Below are 23,730 nucleotides of genomic sequence, written 5' to 3'. Positions count from 1 at the left end.
CAGGAGACGGTAAGTTCTAGTTCCATCTCAGACATGAAAGATGGCTAGGTGACTTTGGGCCCTCACCAGGAGACGGTAAGTTCTAGTTCCACCTCAGACATGAAAGATGGCCGTGTGACTTCGGCCAACTACTAGGAGTCAGTAAGTTCTAGTTCCACCTCAGACATGAAAGATGGCTAGGTGACTTTGGGCCCCTCACCAGGAGACAGTAAGTTCTAGTTCCATCTCAGACATGAAAGATGGCTAGGTGACTTTGGGCCCCTCACCAGGAGACGGTAAGTTCTAGTTCCACCTCAGACATGAAAGATGGCTAGGTGACTTTGGGCCCACCACCAGGAGACAGTAAGTTCTAGTTCCACCTCAGACATGAAAGATGGCTAGGTGACTTTGGGCCCATCACCAGGAGACGGTAAGTTCTAGTTCCACCTCAGACATGAAAGATGGCTAGGTGACTTTGGGCCCATCACCAGGAGACGGTAAGTTCTAGTTCCACCTCAGACATGAAAGATGGCTAGGTGACTTTGGGCCCATCACCAGGAGACGGTAAGTTCTAGTTCCACCTCAGACATGAAAGATGGCTAGGTGACTTTGGGCCCATCACCAGGAGACGGTAAGTTCTAGTTCCACCTCAGACATGAAAGATGGCTAGGTGACTCTGGGCCCATCACCAAGAGATGGTGAGTTCTAGTTTTGCAACCTCCCTAATGGTCACGTGAACCTTCTGCAAGCAGAGGTTATATGTCATATGGGTTTCCAGGTTTGAGGCAAATTCCAGCTGAGGTAAAACAACAATCATACTAGGAAACATTGAAAGCAAGCCAGCTGGGGAATTCTGGGAGTTGAAGTCCAGACATCTTCAAAGTTGCTCAGGTTGAGAAATACCTGGTTAATTAATACCATTCCAGGGAAGGGCTCAGTTCTACTTGGAATCCAGCAATGAAGCAATTTAATTTAATGAGCCGTGTGCCCATCCTTCAAGGTAGACCAAACTGGAGACATTTGGCGCTATCTTGCCATTCAGCACGCGTGACTTCATTCTCCAGCAAGGAGAATATTGGATTTTATTTTTGTTTAAAGTTACCTGCGAATAACTTTGGTAAAATCTAGCAACAGTTATACAGGTAGTATCCCCTTGCAACAGTTCATTTAGTGACTGTTCCAAGTTGCAACAATGACTTATGACTGTTTTTCACATTTACGACCGTTGCCGCATCCCCGTGGTCATGTGATCCGAATTCAGACGCTTGGCAACGGACTCATCGTTATGATGGTGGCAGTGTTCCCTTTTGCAACCTTCTGAGAAGCGAAGTCAATGGGGAAACCAGATTCATTCATATAACAAATAATCAGAGTTGGAAGGGACCTTATAGGTCATCTAGTCCAACCCCCTGCCCAAGCGGGAGACCCTACACCAATTCTGGCAAATGGCAGTCCAATCTCTTCTTGAAAGTCTCAAGTGATGAAGCTCCCACAACTTCTGAGGGCAACTTCTGTTCCATTGGTTGATTGTTCTCACTATCAGAAAGTTTCTCCTTATTTCCAGGTTGAATCTCTCCTTGGTCAGTTTCCATCCATTATTCCTTGTCTGGCCTTTGGGTGCCTTGGAAAACAGCTTGACCCCTTTCCTCCTCTCTGTGGCAGCCCCTCAGATATTGAAAGGGGAGAATTGTCTCCCCTGGTCCTTCTCTTCCCTAGACTAGCCAGGCCCAGTTCCTATAACTGTTCTTCGTATGTTTTAGTCTCCAGTCCCCTAATCATCCTGGTTGCTCTTCTCTGTACTTTTTCTAGAGTCTCAACATCTTTTTTGTAATGTGGTGACCAAAACTGGATGCGGCACTCTAGGTGTGGCCTTACTAAGGCTTTACAGAGTGGTATTAGTACTTCCCTTGATCTCGATTGTATCCCTCTGTTAATGCAACTTAGGATTGCGTTGGCTTTTTTGGCAGCTGCTGCACACGGCTGGCTCCTATTTAGCTGGTTGTCCTCAAAGACTCCAAGATCCCTCTCCCAGTTCCTGCTATTGAGCCTGGTTTCACCCAGTCTATCTATATGTGTCCTTTGGGTTTTTCTTGCCTAAGTGTAGGACTTTACTTTTCTCTACATTGAATTTCATTTTGTTAGATTAGGGCCCAGGGTTCTAGTCTGTCAAGGTCCATCTGGATCTTGAGCCGATCTTCTTGGGTGTTAACTATTCCTGCCAGTTTAGTATCACCTGCAAATATGATAAATTCCCATTCTATACACTCATCTAAGTCGTTAACGATCTAAGTCACTTACCGACCGTGTCACTAACGTAACAAAAATGCAGTGATTCACATAATTGTCCCTTATTTTCGTTTTCCGTTGTAACTTCAGATGGTCGCTGAACCAACAACTGTGAGTCGAGGACCACCTGTATCACAGCGGAGACACCTGCAGAGCTTCCTACTTTGTGCCCCAATGAAGAGCCACTAAACCAGGGGTCAGCAACCTTAAACACTCAAAGAGCCATCTGGATCCGTTTCCCACAGAAAACACCGGGAGCCACAAAACCTACCGTGTGTGTGTGTGTGTGTGTGTGTGTGTGTGTGTGTGTGTGAAAAGCTCAAGAAATCGTGTGCCAACGGGTGTTGCACATTGGTGGTTGTGACACATAGTTTGAGCGACAAGGGAGCTATTATTATTATTATTACATTTATTGTCAGAGTACAACCTGTGTACAATGAGATTGGCTGAGCCTCCCTTCGTATACACACCCCGTAACACAACTCACAGTGAGGACAGAAGCCCCTCACCCAGTTCCAACCTTATTACACTATGTGACCTTGTTGCACAACGCACCGGCCCCGCAAGTCTATCCTACTATGTTGACATGAAGTTATTTTCCATTCAGGAGTCTGACAGCCCACGGGTAGAAACTGTTCTTCAGCCTGTTGGTGCGGCTGGCTATGCTTCTCTTATCTCCTTCCCGATGGTAGGAGAGTGAAGAAGGGCTGACCGGGGTGTGAGTGGACCCTGAGGATTTTCCTCACAGAGAGCCCTAGGCAGCGAGCCCTAGCGAGGTCATCTAGTGGTGTCAGGGAACAGCCCACGATGTTTTGTGCTGTGGTCACCACCCTCTGTGGTGTCTTTCTATCCGCGGCTGTCAAGCCAGCTTACCACACCGTCATGCAATATGTGAGGACGCTTTCTATTAGGAGGAGGTCATCCGTTGTTGTTCCGCTTTAATCTTTCGCAGGACCCTGAGGAAATGGAAGTCTCTGTTGGGCCTTTCTGGCCACCTGGGTTGTGTTGATTTTCCAGGCGAGGTCTTCGCGGAGGAATTTACTCTCTCCACAGTCCCACTCGATGTAAAGTGGGGCAGGTTCCTCTCTCTTCTTCCGGAAGTCTATCACCATCTCCTTTGGCCTGCTGATGGCTTAGGTGCAGGTTGTTTTCTAGGCACCATGAGGATAATTTTTGAACCTGCCCCCTGTACGCTGATCCGTCTCCACCTGTAATGAGACCCAATACGGCGGTATCACCTGCGAACTTAATGATCACAAGGGATGGGTCAGACGATACACAATCACGTGTGTACGGTGCGTACAGGTAGGGACTGAGCACCCAGCCCTGTGGGGGAGCCAGTGCTAAGCCTCAGGGAGGTGGATGTAGAGCCGCAGGTTGTTTGCGCTAAACGTCCTGCTCCACTGTGATCCGACTTGTTCCTCTAACACGGAAGAGGACCTCGCCTTTGTTGATGAAAACGAGAAACTTGGATCGCTCCGGCTGTAAGTTCCAGGTCCCTCCTCAACTTTCTTCAACTCTCCAGCCAGAGATCTTGGCCAGTTCCACAGAGCCAGAAAAATAAAAATACAAATGAGAATGCAGTTTTGGAAAGGGAGACCGGGAAAGTGCGGGGGGAGGAAACCCACCCCAAACGAAGCAAACTAAAATTGTGCAATTATGCAAGGCGTTTCTGAGTGATTTATGCTGTTTACGAGATTCTGCTCGGCTTGGCACCCAATCTGCAGACTCTTGGCACACCGTTTGACTTGGGGATTTTTTTTTATTTTTTTATTTTTTCCTTTTGAGAACCATGTGGCATGCACACTGCCTGCCAAAAACGCATGGATGCTACGCAGCAGGCGTTCTAAATCTCGCCTGTCATGCAAAGAAACCTGGAAGCGTTTATAGCTTCCCGAGGTTCCAGCCACCGACCGAAAGGGGGGGGGAAATAAAATATAAAAATTCCCCCCTCCCAGCCCCCAAAGGCAGGCGTGGTCAGCTGCGTGGAAACACACACGGGGGCGACCGTGGCTCAAAGCCTCCTCTTGCCAGGCCGGGAGAGCCAATAGCAAAGCCGTTCGCGGTAGGAGGGACGCTCCGGTGCTAAAATCCGTGGCAGGCTTTTGCTAACTTCCGCTGGCTGTTCCAGAAAGAGAGAATTCCCAATTATTTTCCCCCCCTCCTTTCCAAGCTGGGAGCTCCAGGACTTCCAGATCCAGAGGAGAGAAAGGCAAACAGGCTGCCAATGTATACAGGTAGTCCTGGTAACGCCGTTGTTAAGTGAATCGGGCTTCCCCGTTGACATTGTCAGAAAGGTCTCAAAAAGAGGATCAGACAACCTTGGGATGTAAATATGATGAACTGGCTCTGTGCTTCGCTATGAAACTATGTTATCAAGCTTAGATTTTGGGGAGGAAATTCTGCCTCTGCCTACCAGCGTCCATTGGTATTCATCTGGCTAGCGTCCTGTCAGTGTGTGAGAGTGTGGAGGGCTGTTTGGAAACGGAAACGATATTTGCTGTGTGAGCAAGGAGACAGCAAGGAGCTTGGGCATGGCTTAGCTCAACTGTTCTGTACTAAAGCTGCTTGGTGCTGTGAAACTAAAACTGAAACTCTTGTGCTTTGCCTTTGAAAGAGATTTCTTTTCAGGTGGGGATGGGGAGTAGAACTCCTTAGCCTCACAGCGTGTTAATAATAATAATAATAATAATAATAATAATAATAATAATAATAATAATAATAATATACTAAATGCTAATGCTCTGATGGTCATTTTGAAAAATCCTTTCTTAGTGAGCGCCCAGAAGCCAAGATTCCAAATTTCAAGTTTGCAGGCTTTATGGTTCTGGAGATTTTGTGATGATGCGTGAGCGGTATTTCGCTTTTATATACTGTATATAGATACTATTTTATTTGTATTAAAATGCGATTAAGGGGATATTTTTAAATATAACAGTAGCATCATTAGTAACTAAAAAGGGGATAATTAGTGGAAAATTACAACTCAATATAAATGTTATTAGAACTATACGGTCAAGTTAACACTGCAAATATGATTTATTAATATATTATCTGCAGTAAAAGGAGTGATGTTAAGAATCTAGAGAGATTGACAGAAAAATAACCTACTGTAAGATTGAGTAATCAGGAATGATAATTTAACAAAAGATGCATATTAATATCAAATTCTAAAAGCTTGTCAACTGCACTTAAATATGGAAAATATTGTCATATTGGTTTTAAAAGGTAAGACACTTGGTGTCATGTCCCTGGTGGAGACTGACTCTGAGGGAGAGGAGGAACAACCAACAGGGAGTAGAAGGGTGGCTCTGGAGGTTGTGGAGGAGGCTGGGGAAGGGCAGAGGCCGGCTGGGCAGTCAGAGGAGGACCCAGGCCCATCCCCTCTCCATCCTAGGACACGCAGGGAGGAGAGAATAAGGGAGAGACTGGTCTACGGAGGAGGAAAGGGCCTTGATCCTCTTCATGGGCTGCAGCTGTGAGAACTGGATAAGAGGACGGACATGCATACGGACTAGTGCTGGAAACAAAGCGTGGAAGTATCTCTAGTTTATAGTTCCTCTCCGAGTTTGGTGTCCTTCCCAGTGTGTGTTCTGATATCTGTGGATGTCTTCCAGCCCTTATCCTGCCTGGTTTGTGTTGTTTTTTACTCTTTATAATTTAAACCGCATTTCCTCCTTCTGGTAACTGCTTGTGTGGGAGTTTTTTTGTTATCTCCAGTCAAGGATATTTGGAGCTTGGAAGCAAAGTGAAGGAATAAAAGGGGCTTCACCTGTTTTTTGTGACCGTGTTTATTTTGTATCCACCCTGGGTCAGCACACTTGGGAGCCACGCTGTTCACACAATGATATGTTTGTTGAAACAAAATAATAATTTTAAAAAATTATTTTTAAACAATCAAAAACCTTGGGATATTCTGCGACCGTCGTAAATATGCAACGGTTGTCGAGGGTCCGAATGGAAATCACGTGACCACGGGGAGACTGCAAGTGTGGAAAATGGTCCAAAGTCACTTTTTCCCCCAATGCTGTTTGTAATTTTGGACAGTCACTGTGCCGAATCATCACAACCAGTTCAGTGGTGGGATTCAATTTTTTTTTACTACCGGTTCCGAGGGCGTGGCTTGGTGGGCGTGGCAGGGGAAGGATACTGTAAAAATCTCCATTCCCTCCCCACCCCACTAACCTGCTTTCCAGCTCCATTCTCCTGTGCAGGGCAACCAAAGGAGACCCAGCCAATCAGCTGAGACTTAATGGGAGGTGGAGAAGAGATGGGGCGGGGCCAGTTAGAGGTGGGATTTGCTGGTTTTCTGAACTACTCAAAATTTCCACTACCGGTTCTCCAGAACTGGTCAGAACCAGCTGAATGCCACCTCTGGACCGGTTCTATATCTCTCAACCGGTAGAATCCCACTTCTGAATGCACCCACACAACACCAGAAAAAAAAAGCTCAACAAATAAATACCCAAAAGGAAAATTGTGCAGATAATCTTCCACTTGCACAAGAATTATTTAGGGATTGATCGTTGAACGTAACAACAACTCTGGAAAAAAAGTGACTTACAACCTTTCCTCACACTTACGACGGTTGCATCCCCCGTGGTCAGGTGATCCAACTTCAGAGGCTTGGCAACTGGCATGTTATTTATGACGGTCGCGATGTCCCCAGGGGGGTGGTTACACGATCCACTTTGGCGACCTTCTGACGAGCAACGTCAATGGAGGAAGAGGGATTTGCTTCACAACCGGGTTGCTCACTTAACAACGGCAGTGATTCGCTTAACAACAGTGGCAAGAAAAGGCTGTGAAATGGGGCGAAACTGACCTAAAACTGTTTCGCTTAGCAACAGAAAAGTTTCAATTCAACTGCGGTCATACGCCGAGGACTAGCTGTATATCCACTGCCAAAGACATAGGCTTGGTGCATTAGAGGTGCCAATCCTAGACCGGCCTTCTCAACCTGAAGCCCCTTTCCGGACAGGGCTGGGCCTTCAACTCCCAGAATTCTCTATGTGACAGAGGAATTCTGGGGATTTCCTATCCCTGCATCAGGAAGAGAACAGCAACCTCAAAGAGTTGGCTTGCTGTCAGGATTCCAGCAATCGCCCTAATTAAATTATGATTCTCAAGCCAAACTTCAAAAAACTTGAAAGCAGGGGTCGCCAATCTTTTGGACCTCAGGGACCACCAAGCTCATAATTTTAAATCCCGTGGACCAGAGACCCTGGAAAAATCCGCCCAAAAGTCTGCAGGAAAATTCCCCATCCCCATTTTCCTACCGATCGATCATTCTTTATTTGGGATCGCAGGATACTGTCTCCAGCTCCGTTCTCAGGGAGAGAGAGAGAAAGAAAGAGAGAGACTTTTGGCTTCATGCAAGGAAAGCAGCAGAAGCTGCAGAAGTCTTTCTTTCTCTCCCCCAAACTCCGCCAGAAATGAGTCTTTGCCAGTGCAGCTTCTTGGAGCAGGAGGCCTTGCAGGGTCCCAAAGACTCATTTCTGGCAGAGTTTGGGGGAGAGAAAGAAAGACTTTTGCTGCTTTCCTTGCGTGCAGCCAAAAGCAGAAGAAAGAAGCGGAAAGAAGCAGCCCGGTGGCCAAGCCAAGTGCGTGTCGTGAGTGGGGCAAGTCCCCCCCCCACCCTTTCCCCCCTCCCCTCACTACCTCGTGTTGTTCACAATGCAAGCAACACAAGCCTTGTGTTCCCGCGGGCCATGTGGGCAACACAGCCTTGTGTTCCCTCCCAGCCTGGATTCATTGCTTTGGGAGTGACATTTCTCTGCATACCACCAAAATTTTCTTGCGGGCCACCAGTGGTCCCTGACCCACTGGTTGGCAACCACTGCTTCAAAGGAGGTAACATACTGGCCCTGCCCTGTATGAAGCCAACTCCAGCATACGTAATTTACAGCCCCCTCTGACCCCCCCTCTCCCCCCTGGGTGTGTCATCAATCAGATTCTCCAATTGAGCACATTCACGGCCTGGGTGTCCTCATTCACGTTCTCCAATTAAATATAATCGTGGGGCAAAAATTCTGGTAGTTTAGTTACAATCTTTTAAAGATAAGAGTTGGAATATAATTTCGCTTTCAACTGCTCTTCCAGATTTCCTTCCTCCTCCTCCTTTCCTTTTCAAAATGGCAACTACTAAAACAGGCACCGGAATGTTTTACGAGTTGACATCCTATTTACAACGCAGTAACAAATACAGGGAGTCCTCGGCTTACGACCGCAATGGAGCCCCCAATTTCTGTTGTTTAAGCGAGACCCTTGTTTAATGAACTTTGTCCCATTTTACGACCTTTCTTGCCACCGCTGTTAAGTGAACCCCTGCGGGTTGATAGGTTAGTAACCCAGTTGTTAAGTGGGATCCAGGTTCCCCATTGATCTTGGCTTGTCCAGAAGGTCGCGAAAAGGGGATCGGGTGGCCTTGGGACACAGCAACCGTAATAAATGTGAGTCAAAGAGTCTGAATTTGGACCACGTGACCATCGGGGATGCTGGACATGAAGTCGTTAACTGTGAAAAACAGTCGTAAGTCCCTTTTTTTCAGTGCTGTGACAACTACGGTATGAACGGTCCCTAAGCGAACTTCTGTCAGGCGAGACTAGCTGTGGTTTTGCAAGCAAAGCTGACATGTTTTCCTCTTCTCCAGCCCAGAAAGAATATTCTCTTTCCACTAGGCAACACTGCCTTGGATCATTCGTCAGCTCCATTTCTCCAGAGCAAAAGAATTTATTTTATTTTATTTTCTTCCCTCTCAACCCCCCGGGGCTGCTTCATGTCAGCCGGATCAGACGGCCTTTATGGCAGCGCCCTTCGCTCTGGTAATCTAAGAAGATTAAACGTGCATAAATTGGCCTCTTGACTGGTGGCTTATTTTTAGCCTGGTGTGGCTGTGAAGCGCGCAGCCGGCGTGCAGCACACTGGCTGCGAGCGATGGAGTCGTGGCAGATGCACAAAAGGCACAACGCAACAACCAGCCAGCCCCACTGGGATTGGGGTGGACTTGCATGCACGACCGTCAGACATTTTGCACCCATGTTTTGCCTAATTGAATGAATTTTGTCTAATTCAGTGTTTTTCAACCTTGGGAATTTCATCTTGGGGGACTTCAATTCCCATAATTCCCCTGCCAGCATGGTGGACTTCAACTCCCATAATTCCCCAGCCAGGTTGGTTTAATTCTGGGAGTTGAAGTCTACCAAGCTGGCTGGGGAATTCTGGGAGTTGAAGTCTACCAAGCTGGCAGGGGAATTATGGGAATGGAAGTCCAGCAAGCTGGCTGGGGAATTCTGGGACTTGAAGCCCAGCAAGCTGGCTGGGGAATTCTGGGAGTTGAAATCTACCAAGCTGGCTAGGGGATTCTGGAGTTGAAGTCTACCAAACTGGCTGGGAAATTCTGGGAGTTGAAGTCTACCAAGCTGGCTGGGGAATTCTGGGAGTTGAAGTCTACCAAGCTGGCTGGGGAATTCTGGGAGTTGAAGTCTACCAAGCTGGCAGGGGAATTCTGGGAGTTGAAGTCTACCAAGCTGGCTGGGGAATTCTGGGACTTGAAGTCTACCAAGCTGGCTGGGGAATTCTGGGACTTGAAGCCCAGCAAGATGGCTGGGGAATTCTGGGAGTTCAAGTCTACCAAGCTGGCTGGGAAATTCTGGGAGTTCAAGTCTACCAAGCTGGCTAGGGGATTCTGGGAGTTGAAGTCTACCAAGCTGGCTGGGGAATTCTGGGACTTGAAGTCTACCAAGCTGGCTGGGGAATTCTGGGACTTGAAGCCCAGCAAGCTGGCTGGGGAATTCTGGGAGTTGAAATCTACCAAGCTGGCTAGGGGATTCTGGGAGTTGAAGTCTACCAAGCTGGCTGGGAAATTCTGGGAGTTGAAGTCTACCAAGCTGGCTGGGAAATTCTGGGAGTTGAAGTCTACCAAGCTGGCTGGGGAATTCTGGGAGTTGAAGTCTACCAAGCTGGCTGGGGAATTCTGGGAGTTGAAGTCTACCAAGCTGGCTGGGGAATTCTGGGAGTTGAAATCTACCAAGCTGGCTAGGGGATTCTGGGAGTTGAAGTCTACCAAGCTGGCTGGAGAATTATGGGAGTTGAAGTCCAGCAAGCTGGCTGGGGAATTCTGGGACTTGAAGTCTACCAAGCTGGCTAGGGGATTCTGGGAGTTGAAGTCCATCATGCTGGCTAGGGAATTTTGGGAGTTGAAATCTACCAAACTGGCTGGGAAATTATGGGACCTGAAGTCTACCAAGCTGGCTAGGGGATTCTGGGACTTGAAGTCTATCAAGCTGGCTGGGGAATTCTGGGAATTGAAGTCCACCATGCCGGCTAGGAAATATTGGGAGTTGAAGCCCACCAAACTGAAAGTTTCCAAGCCTGAGAAATACTGCTTTAAAATTAACCAATGTATATATTTTTTTCTGATTCATTGCTTTGACAGGTGGCCCTGGGCCCATCATTTCTGTTGCTAAGAGGGTGGCGCCCCATTTTACAGCCTCTCTTACCAGAATTCTTAAGTGGATCACTGCAGTTATTCAATTAGTACCACGGTTGTTAAGTGAATCTGGCTTCCCCGTGGACTTTGTTTGTCAGAAGATCACAAAAGAGGATCACACGACACCCCCCCCAGGGACACCGCAACCGTCATGAGTCAGTTGCCAATCATCTGAATTTGGATCACGTGACCCTGGGGATGCTACAATGGTTGTAAGTGTGAAAAACGGCCATAAGTCCCTTTTTTACAATGCCTTTGTAACTCTGAATGGTCACTAAATGAAACTGTTGCAAGTTGAGGACTGCCTGTGTTATTGTTGTTTTTTTACTGGTTGCCATCTGGAATCATCGGACATTATACAGGTAGTCCTCAACTTACAACAGTTCATTTAGTGACCATTCAAAGTTACAACGGAGCTGGGGGGAAAAGTGATTTACGACCGTTTTTCACGCTTACGACCATTGCAGCATCCTCACGGCCACGTGACCAAAACTTAGGAGCTTGGGCACTGACTCATATTTATGACGGCTGCTGTGTCCCGGGGTCATGTTTCGACAAGCAAACTTGATGGGGAAAGCCAGATTTACTTAACAACGGTGCCCTAATTTAACAACTAAAGTGACTCACTTAACAACTGCAGAAACGAAGGTCGTAAAACGGGACAAAGTTCATTCCGCAAGTGTCTCGCCTACCCCCAGAAATTTGGGGCACAACTGTGGCCATAACTCAAGGACTACCTAAGAAAGAAACAAATACACAGCCCCTCTGTGCCGGTGTAAACCAGATGCCATATTTCTCCTTTGAAATTAAAGCAGCTTCGGAAATTCTGCAGGAGAAAAATCTGTGCTTTCTGACTTTAAAAACTTTCTGCACGCTTTTAAGTTAGCTTCATCTGTCTTACCTGCACAGGTAACCATCTGGACACTGCCGTCTGCATTAATCTTTTTATTTTTGTATTTTGTTTATACTTTTTTCTTTAACATACAGAGGTGCTTAGTGAACAGTGCATTGTCTGGGTCAATTTTAATCATCATCATCAGTGGGTGCAAGAAAATTTCACAAACTGACTACCCGGAACGCCATAACCGAGTTGCTAAAATCATTCACTGTGATTGTGCCAAAAGTTTCGATTTTGAGTATAGTAGCAACTACTGGGACCATCAGGTTGAGAAGGTTCTGGAGAATGAAAAAGTCAAGATCTTGTGGGACTTCAGAATTCAGACGGACAGGCACTTGGCCCACAACACACCTGACATAACAATAGTTGAAGAGAAAAAGGGTTGGTTCATTGACATTGCAATACCTGGTGAGGCAGGAATTGAAGACACGCAGCAAGGAAAAATCACAAAGTATCGGGACTTACAAATTGAAGTTGAGCGACTTTGGAAAAAGAAATTGTGTGCTATGCCAATTGCAGTTGGAGCCCTTGGAGCAATACCTAAAGGGCTACCTTGCTATTTGGAATTTATCAGACTTAAATACCCTGATTCTACAAAAAACTACCCTACTTGGAACAGCTTATATCCTCCGATGCTACCTGAACAATTCCTAGGTCCTTGGTTAGGACTCGAGCTGTTGAGCCACTAACCAGCCCCAAAGGCTGTGAATCTCACTAAAGATTAAATAATAATAATAATCACCATCATCATCTTAAGAAAATACTTGGTTGATACCTAGGATGCTGGCAGCAACCTGTATCAACCATAAGCGCCAATCAATTATGTTTGTGATACATTTTTTAATGTTCAGTTGAACGAGTTTCATGTTTAATGACTAAAAGAGATAATAATAATAATATTTAAGCATACATATTAACAATCTTTCAATGCCTAATATTTATGTATACATAATAATAATATTATGTTATGTGACACTATACATAATAGTATTTTCCCAATTTGTACTTTCTACCTCTATTTTCTAACCATTAATAAAACAAATAAAGCAAAAACCTCCAGTGATGAAGTAGCCACAACTTTTGGAGGCCAAGTTGTCTCCCTGGTTCATCGTTCCTTTGATGCTTTCACCGGGCAACTGCATGCTGGCTGGGGAATTCTGGGATCTGAACTCCGCACATTTTAAAGCAGCCGAAGTTGAGAAGCAGAGCTTTGAAGAAAACCCCCCTGGCATTCATGAGTATCCCAGCGCTAACAACCGCTGTGCCTGTTTTCTCTCCGAAAGTACTGCAGACGCATGAGATGAAGAGAAGAAGCAGAGAAGACGGGAGGGGAGAGGAGAGGAGAGAGGGGTGGAGGAAGGAAGGAAAGAAGGAAGGAAGGAAAGAGGGAGGGAGGAGGACAGAGGAAGGGAGGGCAGAGGTGGTAAGGCTGATCAGGAAGGAAGAGAGCGAGGGAAGGGGAAGGGAGGAGAGGGAATTGATCAGGAAGGGAGGGAGAGTGGAAGGAAGGAAGGAAAGAGGGAGGGAGGAAGGAAGGAAGGAAGGGAGAGAGAGGGAGAGAAAAGGAGAGAGGAGGGTTGATCAGGAAGGGAGGGATGGAGGAAGGAAGGAAGGAAGGAAGGAAGGAAGGAAGGAAGGAGGGGGGGTTGATCAGGAAGGGAGAGAGAGGGAGAGAAAAGGAGAGAGGAGGGTTGATCAGGAAGGAGGGATGGAGGAAGGAAGGGAGGAAGGAAGGAAAGGAGAGGGGGGGAGGGAGGGAAGGACAGAGAAAGGGAGGGTAGAGAATGTTGATCAAGAAGGAGGGAGGGAGAGTGGAGGGAAGGAAGAAAGGAAGAAAGGAAAGAAGGAGGGAGGAAGGAAGGGAGAGAGAGGGAGAGAAAAGGAGAGAGGAGGGTTGATCAGGAAGGAGGGGAGGAAGGAAGGAAGGAAGGGGAGGGAGGGAAGGAAGGAAGGGAGGAAAGAGAGGGAGGAAGGAGGGAGAGAGGAGGGAGAGAGAAAGGAGAGGGAGGGTTGATCAGGAAGGAGGGATGGAGGAAGGAAGGAGAACAGAAGGAAGAGAGGGAGGAAGGAGGAGAGGGAAAGGAAGGAGGGAGAGTGGAAGGAAGGAAGGAAGGAAGGAAGAGGAGGGAGGGAGGAAGGAAGGAAGGGAGAGAGGAGAGAAAAGGAGAGAGGAGGGTTGATCAGGAAGGGAGGGATGGAGGAAGGAAGGAAGGAAGGAAGGAAGGAAGGAAGGAAGAAGAAGGAAGGGAGGGAGAGGGGAGGAGGGAAGGACAGAAAGGAGGTGAGAAGGTTGATCAGGAAGGGAGGGAGAGTGGAGGGAAGGAAGGAAGAACAGAAGGAAGAGAAGGAGGGGGGAGGGGATTCATCAGGAAGGGAAGGAAGAAAGGAAAGAGGCAGGGAGGAAGAGGAAGGGAGAGGGGAGGGGAGGAGAGGAGAGAGGGAGGGTTGATCAGGTAGGAATAGAGGGAGGGAGGGAGGAAAGGAAAGAAGGAAAGGAGAGAGGAAGGGAGGTGAGAGGAGAGGAGAGGAGAACAAACTGCCACTACGAATGGTGGCCCCACGCATCCTACCTCTGCCGGGGCACCGGGATGTAGGCCGAATGGTGCAAGGGAGTCTCATCCAGGAGTCGCAGAGCCGTCACTTCTTCCACCACCGGCTGTTTTAGCACCACAGGATTCGGCGTGAGCCTCAGGTGGCCATTGGCAGGCTCCAACTCCGCTGGAAACGCTTTGCCATTACAATGACTGGAACTCTGCAAGAAAGAGTTGGAGGCCTTTAGGGGAACCGGCCCTTTGGGGGTCCAGTGGCATCGATTATTTTTTTCCCCCTCAATGGATGTAGACCCCCATCCCAATTGCACGACTGCGAGCGGTTTACAACAATTCACAACTGCCAAAAGAACAAAGTATATAGTCTTAACACGTATAAAAACCATATAAACCTAACAACAAAATTCACAGCTGGGCTCTAAAAGCAATCTAAGCTCAGCATAAGCACCATAAACTTGAAACATAGAATAACCAAGTTGGAAGGGGCCTTGGAGGTCTTCTAGTCCAACCTCCTGCCCAAGCAGGAGACCTGACACCAGACAAATGGCTGACCAATCTCTTTTTTGAAAACCTCCAGGGATGGGGCACCTACAACTTACTGATTTATAATTTATACTCCTTGCAGACAGCTGGTCATTTGCATCCTTTTAGTGGGTCGTTGAGGCCACTTGGAGGTCTGCGAGGAGTATAAATCCTTCCGTGCCCCACCATCCAGTCAGAGCTGAAGAAACTTCTTGGATGAGAAGCGAAACGTCTTCAAAAGAAGATTTTTATTTTATTTTATTTTTATTCATTTGATTTGCCAATCGCTTACAAGAAAAAAATGCCTTTTGGGACAACCACAACCTAGAAGACTGAGAATCTCCATACACAATCCTAGTGGACAGTCACTTAAGCATGAGCCAGTGTTGTGCGGCAGCTGCCAAAAAAAGCTAACACATTCTTGGGCTCCATTAACAGAGGGATAGAATCAAGATCATGGGAAGTGTTAATATCATTTTATAACGCCTTAGTAAGGCCACAATTGGAATACTGCATCCAATTTTGCTCGCCATAATGTAAAAAGGATGTTCAGAGTGCCAAGAAGAGCAAACAAGTTGATCCCAATATAATGGTTGCAGGAACTGGGTATGTCTGGTTTAATGAAAAGAAGGACCAGGAGTGACATGATACAGTAGAGTAGAGTAGAGTAGAGTATACAGAATGGAATAGGAATAGAACAGGAATAGAACAGAAGAGAACAGAACAGAATTAGAACAGGAATAGAATAGAATAGAATAGAATAGAATAGAATAGAATAGAATAGAATAGAATAGAATAGAATAGAATAGAATAGAATTCTTTATTGGCCAAGTGTAATTGGACACAGAAGGAATTTGTCTTGGTGCAAATGCTCTCAGGTTACATAAAAGAAAAGAGACATCCGTCAAGAGTCAAGACTCATCAGGTACAACACTTAATGATAGTCATAGGGTACAATAAGCAATCCAATCATACTAGGAAACAGTCAATATAAATTGTAAGGATACAAGCGACAAAGTTACAGTCATACAGTCACAAGTGGGAGGGGATAGGTAAGAAGGAGTGGATGAGAAGGTTAATAGTAATAGTAGTGCAGACTTTGTAATTGTTTGACAGTGTTGAGGGAATTATTTGTTTAGCAGAGTGATGGCGTTCAGGGGAAAAACTGCTCTTGTTCTGGTGTGCAGGGCTCTATAGCGTCGTTTTGAGGGAAGGAGTTGAAACAGTTTATATCCAGGATGTGAGGGGTCTGTAAATATTTTCACACCTCTCTTTTTGACTCGTACTGTATACAGGTCCTCGATGGAAGGCAGGTGGGTAGCAATTGTTTTTTTCTGCAGTCCTAATTACTCTCTGAAGTCTGTATTTGTCCTGTTGGGTTGCAGAACCAAACCAGACAGTGATAGAGGTGACGATAACAGACTCCATCATTCCTCTGTAGAACTGGATCCGCAGCTCCTTGGGCAGTTTGAGCTTTCTGAGTTGATAGCAGGATTACAATATTTGAGGGGCTGCCACAAAGAAGAGGGGGTCCAATTTATTTTCCAAAGCATCAACAGGCAGGACAAGAAACAATGGATGGGAACTAATCGAGGAGAGAAGCAACTTAGAACTAAGGAGAAACTTTCTAACAGTGAGGACAATCGGTGGAACAACTTGCCACCAGAAGTTGTGGATGCTCCAACACTGGAGGTTTTTAAGAAGAGACTGGACAACCATTTGACTGAAATAGTTTCCTGTCTGAGCAGGGGTTGGACTAGAAGACCTCAAAGGTTCCTTCCACCTCTTGTTATTCTATTCTCTTATTTCTGCAGGGATGATATTCCAAGCGATGAAGCTATCACAGAGAAGACCCCTCTTCGCTCCTGATCCAACGGAATTCTTTTTTTTCCCCTAAAAAGCTCTCTTATTTCCGCTCTTCCCCACACCCAGGAGGACTTATGGGGCTTGTAGTCCCTGCAAATCCAGCCAACCCTAAAACCTCTCCCCGAAGGCTGCAGAGACCCTGCCTTTATCTTAGATCAACACAGCAGGTGTAGACAGAAGCAGTGCGCACGCTCGCCCCGGCGCCAAATGAAATTCAGACTCTGGGAAAGGGCTAGCCGATAAGCATGTTGGAACATGGAGCGCAATTCCTCAGCTCTGGCACGGGGGAGTCTGCACCCCATCAGGCTGCGAAAAACAAACACACAGCCTACCACAAGGAGGGCTGGACAAACTCCCACTAAAGATGGCTGCAAAGTGCAGGGATTGTGAGATATTTCGCACAGCCTGCCCGGGCATGCAACAATCCAAAGATCTGGGGTGGGGGGTAATCACTTTTTTCTGGTCTCCCTTACAGAAAAAAATAGCCAGGGATTTCGCACGCCCCTGAATCCGCAAGGCCAGGACAAACATTACATTACATCCCGTTGACACCCAAGCTTAACCGAAATTAAGAGGCATCAACGAACAGCGATATAATTTACAAATATTAAAAGCTCGCTCTGGAACGGAACTCATTTTCTTGGCTACAGTACAAAAGGGGTTTGCCGTCACCCTCTGATGGGATTATGTGTTGACTTCTTACCTTGAAATTTCCTAGTGGACTCTTAATCAAAGACTAACTAGGTACAAACCTTGTTTTTTTTAAAGATAGGCCCAGGATCAACTGTAAATGCCCAGATTCGTGGAGAGGTTGTGGTGTTGGCCTAGAAACCAGGAGATCGTGAGTTCTAGTCCAGCCTTAGGCATGAAAGACAACTGGGTGACTTTGGGCCAATCACCAGGAGACGGTGAATTCTAGTCCCGCCTTAGTCATGAAAACCGGCTGGGTGACTTTAAGACCAATCATCAGGTGACTGGGAGTTCTAGTCCCACCTTAGTCATGAAAAACGTCTGGGTGACTTTAAGACCAATCATCAGGAGACTGGGAGTTCTAGTCCTGCCTTAGGCATGACAACCAGCTGGGTGACTTTAAGACTAATCATCAGGAGACTGGGAGTTCTAGTCCCGCCTTAGGCATGAAAACCGTCTGGGTGACTTTAAGACCAATCATCAGGAGAGCTGGGAGTTCTAGTCCCGTCTTAGGCATGAAAACCGTCTGGGTGACTTTAAGACCAATCATCAGGTGACTGGGAGTTCTAGTCCTGCCTTAGGCATGAAAACCGTCTGGGTGACTTTAAGACCAATCATCAGGAGACTGGGAGTTCTAGTCCCGTCTTAGGCATGAAAACCGCTGGGTGACTTTAAGACCAATCATCAGGAGACTGGGAGTTCTAGTCCTGCCTTAGGCATGAAAACCGTCTGGGTGACTTTAAGACCAATCATCAGGAGACTGGGAGTTCTAGTCCCGCTTAGGCATGAAAACCGTCTGGGTGACTTTAAGACCAATCATCAGGTGACTGGGAGTTCTAGTCCTGCCTTAGGCATGAAAACCGTCTGGGTGACTTTAAGACCAACCATCAGGAGACTGGGAGTTCTAGTCCTGCCTTAGGCATGAAAACCGTCTGGGTGACTTTAAGGCCAATCATCAGGAGACTGGGAGTTCTAGTCCCATCTTAGTCATGAAAACCGGCTGGGTGACTTTAAGGCCAATCATCAGGTGACTGGGAGTTCTAGTCCCGTCTTAGGCATGAAAACCGTCTGGGTGACTTTAAGGCCAACCATCAGGAGACTGGGAGTTCTAGTCCCATCTTAGGCATGAAAGCCGTCTAGGTGACTTTGAGCCAATCAATCTCTTAGCCAAACCCACCTCACAGGACTGTTGTTGGGGGGGGGGAAAGAGGAGGAGGAGAAAGCATTCTTCATTTCTGGCCACCATGAGTTACTTATAAAATAATAAAGGTGGGGCAAAAATTTAATGAATAATAAAATAAATAACACTTATATGTCCATGGAGTTGCTTTGGCCACCATATGGAAGGCATTATCAAGGTCTTCCTCCTATACTGCATTTTGTCTTCTCAAAGATTCCATACTGCTGATACTCCCTGTAGGTCTCTTCTAGGTCTCTCCTCCAATTACCAACCAGATCTGGCCCTGCTTAGCTTCCCAACCTTGACTATGTGCTGCCACCTAGCAGACCAAATGCAATCAGCACCTACCTATGAAAGTGTTTTATTATCTTTCAGCTGCAAATTTTAGGGTAAATTTTGAAGGGATCTTGGAGACAGAAACCTGGCCTTGCAACCCTGGAATATGACTTTCGTCATTCAGCCTTTCACAGCTAATATATAGATACAAATATATACATTTAATAAAATAATTACAAGTAAATGAACTCATGTGAGTTGGAGAAAAAGAGGAGTAACAAGGGAAAAAAAAGACACAAGCCCAACGTTAGGGTGTAATTTTGTGTCTATTTTAATCCCGGGTTCTGAATGCTATTAAAAAGCACCAGAATCAATCCAGTTTTCCTTTGCATAAATGAGACAAACAACAGAACACACAATCAACATTCACACAAAATACACAAACTACGCTGGGGGGCGGGGTAATCCAACATGTGCATTCATCCCATGGGGAAAAGGACTTTCTTTTTAACCCAGTTCCTTTCATGTTGAGCCAGTTTGGTGTAGTGGTTAAGGCACCAGGTTCGAAACAGGGAAACAGCGAGTTCGAGTCCTGCCTTAGGTTCGAAAGCTGGCTGGATGACTTTGGACCGATCAACAGGAAATGGTGAGCACTTCTAGTCCCATGTGAGGCATGGAAGTAGGCTGGGTAACTTTGGACCAATAAAAAGGAGAACGTGAGTTCTAGTCCTGTCTTAGGCATGGAAACTGGCTGGGTGACTTTGGGCCAATCACCACGGTGAGTTCTAGTCCCGCCATAGGTATAAAAGCCGTGTGGGTGACTTTGGGCCAATCACCAGGAGATGGGGAATTCTAGTCCTGCTTTAGGAATGAAAATGACTGGGTGACTTTGGGCCAATCACCAGCAGACGGGGAGTTCTAGTCCCACCTTAGGTATAAAAGCTGGCTGGGTGACTTTGGGCCAATCACCAGGAGACGGGGAGTTTTAATCCCGCCTTAGGCATGAAAGCTGGCTGGGTGACTTTGAGCCAGTTCCCCCCTCTCAACCCAGCCCAGCCCACCTCACAGGGTTGTTGTTGTGAGGAAAACAGGAAGAGAAAGGTGTATGGGATATGTTGGCCAGGTTGTCTTTGGAGCAAAGGTATTATAACCCAGGAAAAGAATAACGTCAGGAATAACCCAGGAAAAGAATAACGTCAGGAATTAAGTCATGCTTGTTCTGCAAAGTCGGTCTGAGTTGATCCTTTTGCAGAAAAACAGAGGGGGAAAAAAACAGGCCAAGCTCAGGTTGCACCTTGTCTGCAGTCACCTGCCAGACATACGACCCACCTGCTCCCCACCCAAACAAGCCCATGTGTCTTGGATTTAAGTCGCGACACGTTTTCTGTCATCTGCTTCTGAACTCTGGGACGACAATGGTCACCATTTCTGGATCACCGAAATCCCACAGGTGTAGCTTACAGTTATCACAGCCAGGATCAGGAGCGGCACCGCCCATCACCTTCCCGTCCCTTGCAAAACCATCATCCTGAGCCCTTTGGTGTGAGAGAACACTAAGTTTTCCCCATTCCTTTTTTCAATTCCTATTCATCCTGGTTTATGGTCCCTTTTGGAGTGGATGGTCAAAAACTGTCCCATCAAACCTGGATGGTTTGATTTTGTTAACTTTACGGTTTAACAGAGTCAGAAGGGATCCTATAGGTCATCTAGTCCAACCCCCAACCCCTTAAGCTTGTTTCGGCCTTCTTTGGTTTTACCTGGATTCCCTCCTCCCCCCCCCCAATTAGAAGGACTTAAATCTAAACGGGGCTTCCCTGCATTTGCCTTGAAAAGGCCCCCAAAGTTATTAATTTTATTGCATTTACAGGCCTCCCGCCACCAGCTGCACTTGCTGAACTCACGAAAGCGACCGCGGAAGCAAAGTTTCTAGTCCTCAGGACCCTTTGCTCTAGTCAGAAAAAACAAAAACCAGGATTTTCCCGACCGGCTGGGACAGAGAAGCGATGGCAAGCCCTCCAAGTTGCGGGGGAAGGCGGGCACCAACTTGGCACATCCCTACCCAAGCCAGGTGGAGGGTCGGGGCACACCGATCGTGAGAATGGAGCCGCCGACCCGTGTTGCGATCGGGACTCGGGGCCGGGCGAGCGAGCGAGCGAGCGAGGCGCGCGCGGATCCACTCGATCCCCCGGCCGGGATCCACTCGACCCCCGGCATAATGCGGGGAGCGGATAAGGCCGGGGATCGAGTGGATCCTCCCCGCCCCCTTCCTTCCTTCGTTCCTCGCTCGCTCGCTCGCCCGGCCCCACGTCCCGATCGCCCCGCCCGGCCCACGTGAGAACTGCGGCCCGCCCGGAGCTGCGAGGGCGGAGGCGGCAGCGCCTTTTCCATCCGGGCTGGGGTTGGGGGGGGGGACGGACCCACCTTCGGGGCCGGCCGACTAGCCGGCGGCTGGGCGCCCGCGGAGATTGATTGATGATGACCGTCCGGCCGAGCAACGCAAGCCCGATCCTCTCCGCCAAAGCCGGGAGGCGGTGGCGGCGGCGGCGGCGCCGGCAGGGCCGGGCGGAGCGAGAGAGGCGTCCCCCGCGGGCGGCTGGCCAAGTCCCGGCCCCCTTTCGCAAGTCCCCTCCCTTCGGTCAAACTTTTCCTCGCAGCGAAGCAGCCGCCGCCGCCGCCGCCGTCGCTGCAGCCGGGAGGGCGCCATTTTTTTCGCCCAGGCCGGTCCGCGCCCGTCCCGACGAAGCCGCCCCCCCGCCCCCCCCAAAAAGAAGCCGGTCTGGTGGGGGATCCCGGGGAAGCGGCCCCGTCGGCAACCGAGAGGCCCGCGGGCGCCACTCAATCACCCCAGGCTTGGGGGCAGGCCGTGGGGAGGGGGATTTCCCAGCCGTCTCGGTTTGGGAATCTCCAGCGGTGCCCCATTTGGCGTCTCTCTCTCCAGCTCCGACGGGAGTTTCCTTTCCCCGGGGGCAACGCAAGGCCATCCAAACCCCCCCGGGGATCCAAGCCGGGGCGAGGAATAGCCCGGCCGGAGCGCGTGGCTTTGGGAAGTCCGTGCTCGCTTGCAAGAGGGGCCGGGGTGCAGCCACCCCAACCCCCCCCCCTTTCTCCTCCTCCTCTCCTTCCCCCTATCCGGCTTTGGGGCTGGAAAATAAAAGAGGGGGGGTGTGGAGAGTCTTGCAATATGCACGACGACCAGCCGCCCCCGCCCGGCTCTGCAAAGCGGGAGAGGAAACACCCCCCCCCCGCCACTTTTTACTCCCCCTCCCGATGCTCCACTAGGTCTTCCGCCCCCTCGGGGGTGGGGTGGGGGTGGAATAAAAAGGAGCGGGGGGGGGGGAAAGACACCCGGCGGGCTTCCCCGTTTGCAAGTCCGCCGCCTGTCAGCCTCGTAGGCCCGGCCCGTGGGGACACACCCACCCCGCTCCGGCCCGCCGACAGCCAGCCAGCCAGCCAGCCAAGGCCGGGCGGACGGAGGGACAGACGGGGCAGGAGTTTGCGCGGGCCGCGCTCTGGCTTGGCTTCCCGTTTACCTTTTGCAAAAGCTGGACTTTGCTTCGGGCGCAGCCGCTGCCCCCGGCGGGACGACTCCGGCCGCCGCCGCCGTCCTCGGAGCTCCTACGCCGGGCTCTCCTCCTCCGGAGCGACGCCGGATCTTCTGCTGCTGCTGCTGGTTCTTCTTCCACCAGCACCGTGTAAACGGCGTTGCCGGGCGGGGCGGGCGAAGCGGAGGAGGCGAGCGGCTTGCAAGCGGCCGCTACCCCGCAGCACAAACCGGGGGCGGGGGCGGCGACGACGACGGTGGTCGGGGGGCTGCCGCCGACGCTGTCAGGGCAGCTGGGGGCCGCCACCACCGCCGCCGCCGCTGACGTCAAGCCCGGCGGCGGAGAGCAAAGCCGGCCGCCCGGGGAAGCGGCGCGTTTGAAAAGCCGCGGCTTGGGGGCTTCCATGCTTGAGGGGCCGGCCGGCTGGCTGGCTGGCTGGCTGGCGGGGCGCCGAGCCAACACCCCCCGCCCTCCCCGCCCCTGGCCCGGAAAGGGGCAGATCGGTGCACGGTGAAGCCCCGCACGCCGCCGCCGCCGCCGCCGCCGCGAGTTTCCCTCCAGCCAGCGGCGCTCCCCCGCCGGGCCACGCCCCCTCCTGGACTGCCCCGCCCCCTCGGAGCTGGAGCTGGAGCGAGCGGCTGTCGGGTTGCTACCAAAAAAAAAAAAAAAAAGTGAAAATCGTCTCCGCTCCTCCTGCGGCCGCAACGCCATTGGCTGGCGCGCTGTGTCAACATTCCACAATGGAACGTTGCCCGGAGCCGGCTCGCGCGCTCATTGGTCGGGACGACGTTGCCAATTGTATCAAGCGAGGGAAAGGAGGAGGAGGAGGAAGAAGGCGCGGGGGGAGTCGTCGCGATCTCTTCCCAGTTGCTGCTGCCGCTGTAGCCGCTGCTTGCTTCGTTTTTGCGGCGATCTCTCCCGCGCTTGGAAAGCGGGATCGCCGTCCGGCTCCGCCTTGGCTTAGTCGCTTCTTGAAGCCGGAGTGTGGAAGGAAAACCGGCCTCGGGTTTTTGTTTTTCCCCTCTCCCCGGTCTTGTTGCGTCCGCTATATACCTTCCGCCATGGCGGGCGGGGAGTCGACGGCCGCCGGGCGGAGACTTTGCAAACCACGGGGGGAGGCGAGGCAGGAATCCGAGCGCGCCGAAGAACCAGAAGGTGCGGCTCCTCGTTGGAAACGAACCCCTAACTAGGGGCGTTGGAAACCCCAAAGCCGGTGACTGCAAGGCGAATTTTGCATTGTTGTTTCTTCCCCCCTTGCATTTTCACGCGCCTTTTGCAGAGGATCGCGAAGAAACCCGACTTTTACTTCCCTCCCGAGTTTAGGTTGTCATTTTTCCCCGCCCCCTCAAGGCCCTGCACGTAGAAAGCGAGCTCACATCTAGCGGCTTGAAGAGCTGGCTTTCTTTTTTCTGGAAAAAGAAAAAGTACCCCACCCTCATCGTTTTCCTAAA

At 49.4% G+C, this 23,730-nt stretch overlaps 2 protein-coding genes across 3 annotated transcripts in view; one reads left to right on the top strand and one right to left on the bottom strand.

Annotated features, from left to right (window-relative positions):
* ZBTB46 (zinc finger and BTB domain containing 46) overlaps positions 1-12,660 on the top strand; it is a 129,588-nt gene extending 116,928 nt beyond the window's left edge. For both annotated transcript variants that reach the window (XM_087928845.1, XM_087928846.1), the window contains one exon: positions 11,744-12,660. In XM_087928845.1, coding sequence (XP_087784971.1) covers positions 11,744-12,343 — 600 coding nt within the window. In that variant the 3' untranslated portion in view covers positions 12,344-12,660. The remainder of the gene's footprint in view (positions 1-11,743) is intronic.
* SLC2A4RG (SLC2A4 regulator) overlaps positions 1-22,866 on the bottom strand; it is a 44,444-nt gene extending 21,578 nt beyond the window's left edge. Inside the window, exons 1-2 of the mRNA XM_087928843.1 lie at positions 22,268-22,866; positions 14,225-14,406 (exon numbers count right to left, since the gene is read on the bottom strand). Of these exons, the coding sequence (XP_087784969.1) occupies positions 14,225-14,406; positions 22,268-22,684 (599 nt within the window). The 5' untranslated portion in view covers positions 22,685-22,866. The remainder of the gene's footprint in view (positions 1-14,224; positions 14,407-22,267) is intronic.
* Positions 22,867-23,730: the final 864 nt, after the last annotated feature.

This window comes from Pseudonaja textilis, chromosome 3 (genome assembly GCF_049901715.1).
Source record: "Pseudonaja textilis isolate UNSWEBS1 chromosome 3, rPseTex1.2, whole genome shotgun sequence".
NCBI lineage: Eukaryota > Metazoa > Chordata > Lepidosauria > Squamata > Elapidae > Pseudonaja > Pseudonaja textilis.
Note: the sequence above shows the minus strand (reverse complement) of the source record. Positions and strands in the feature narration are given on the sequence as shown.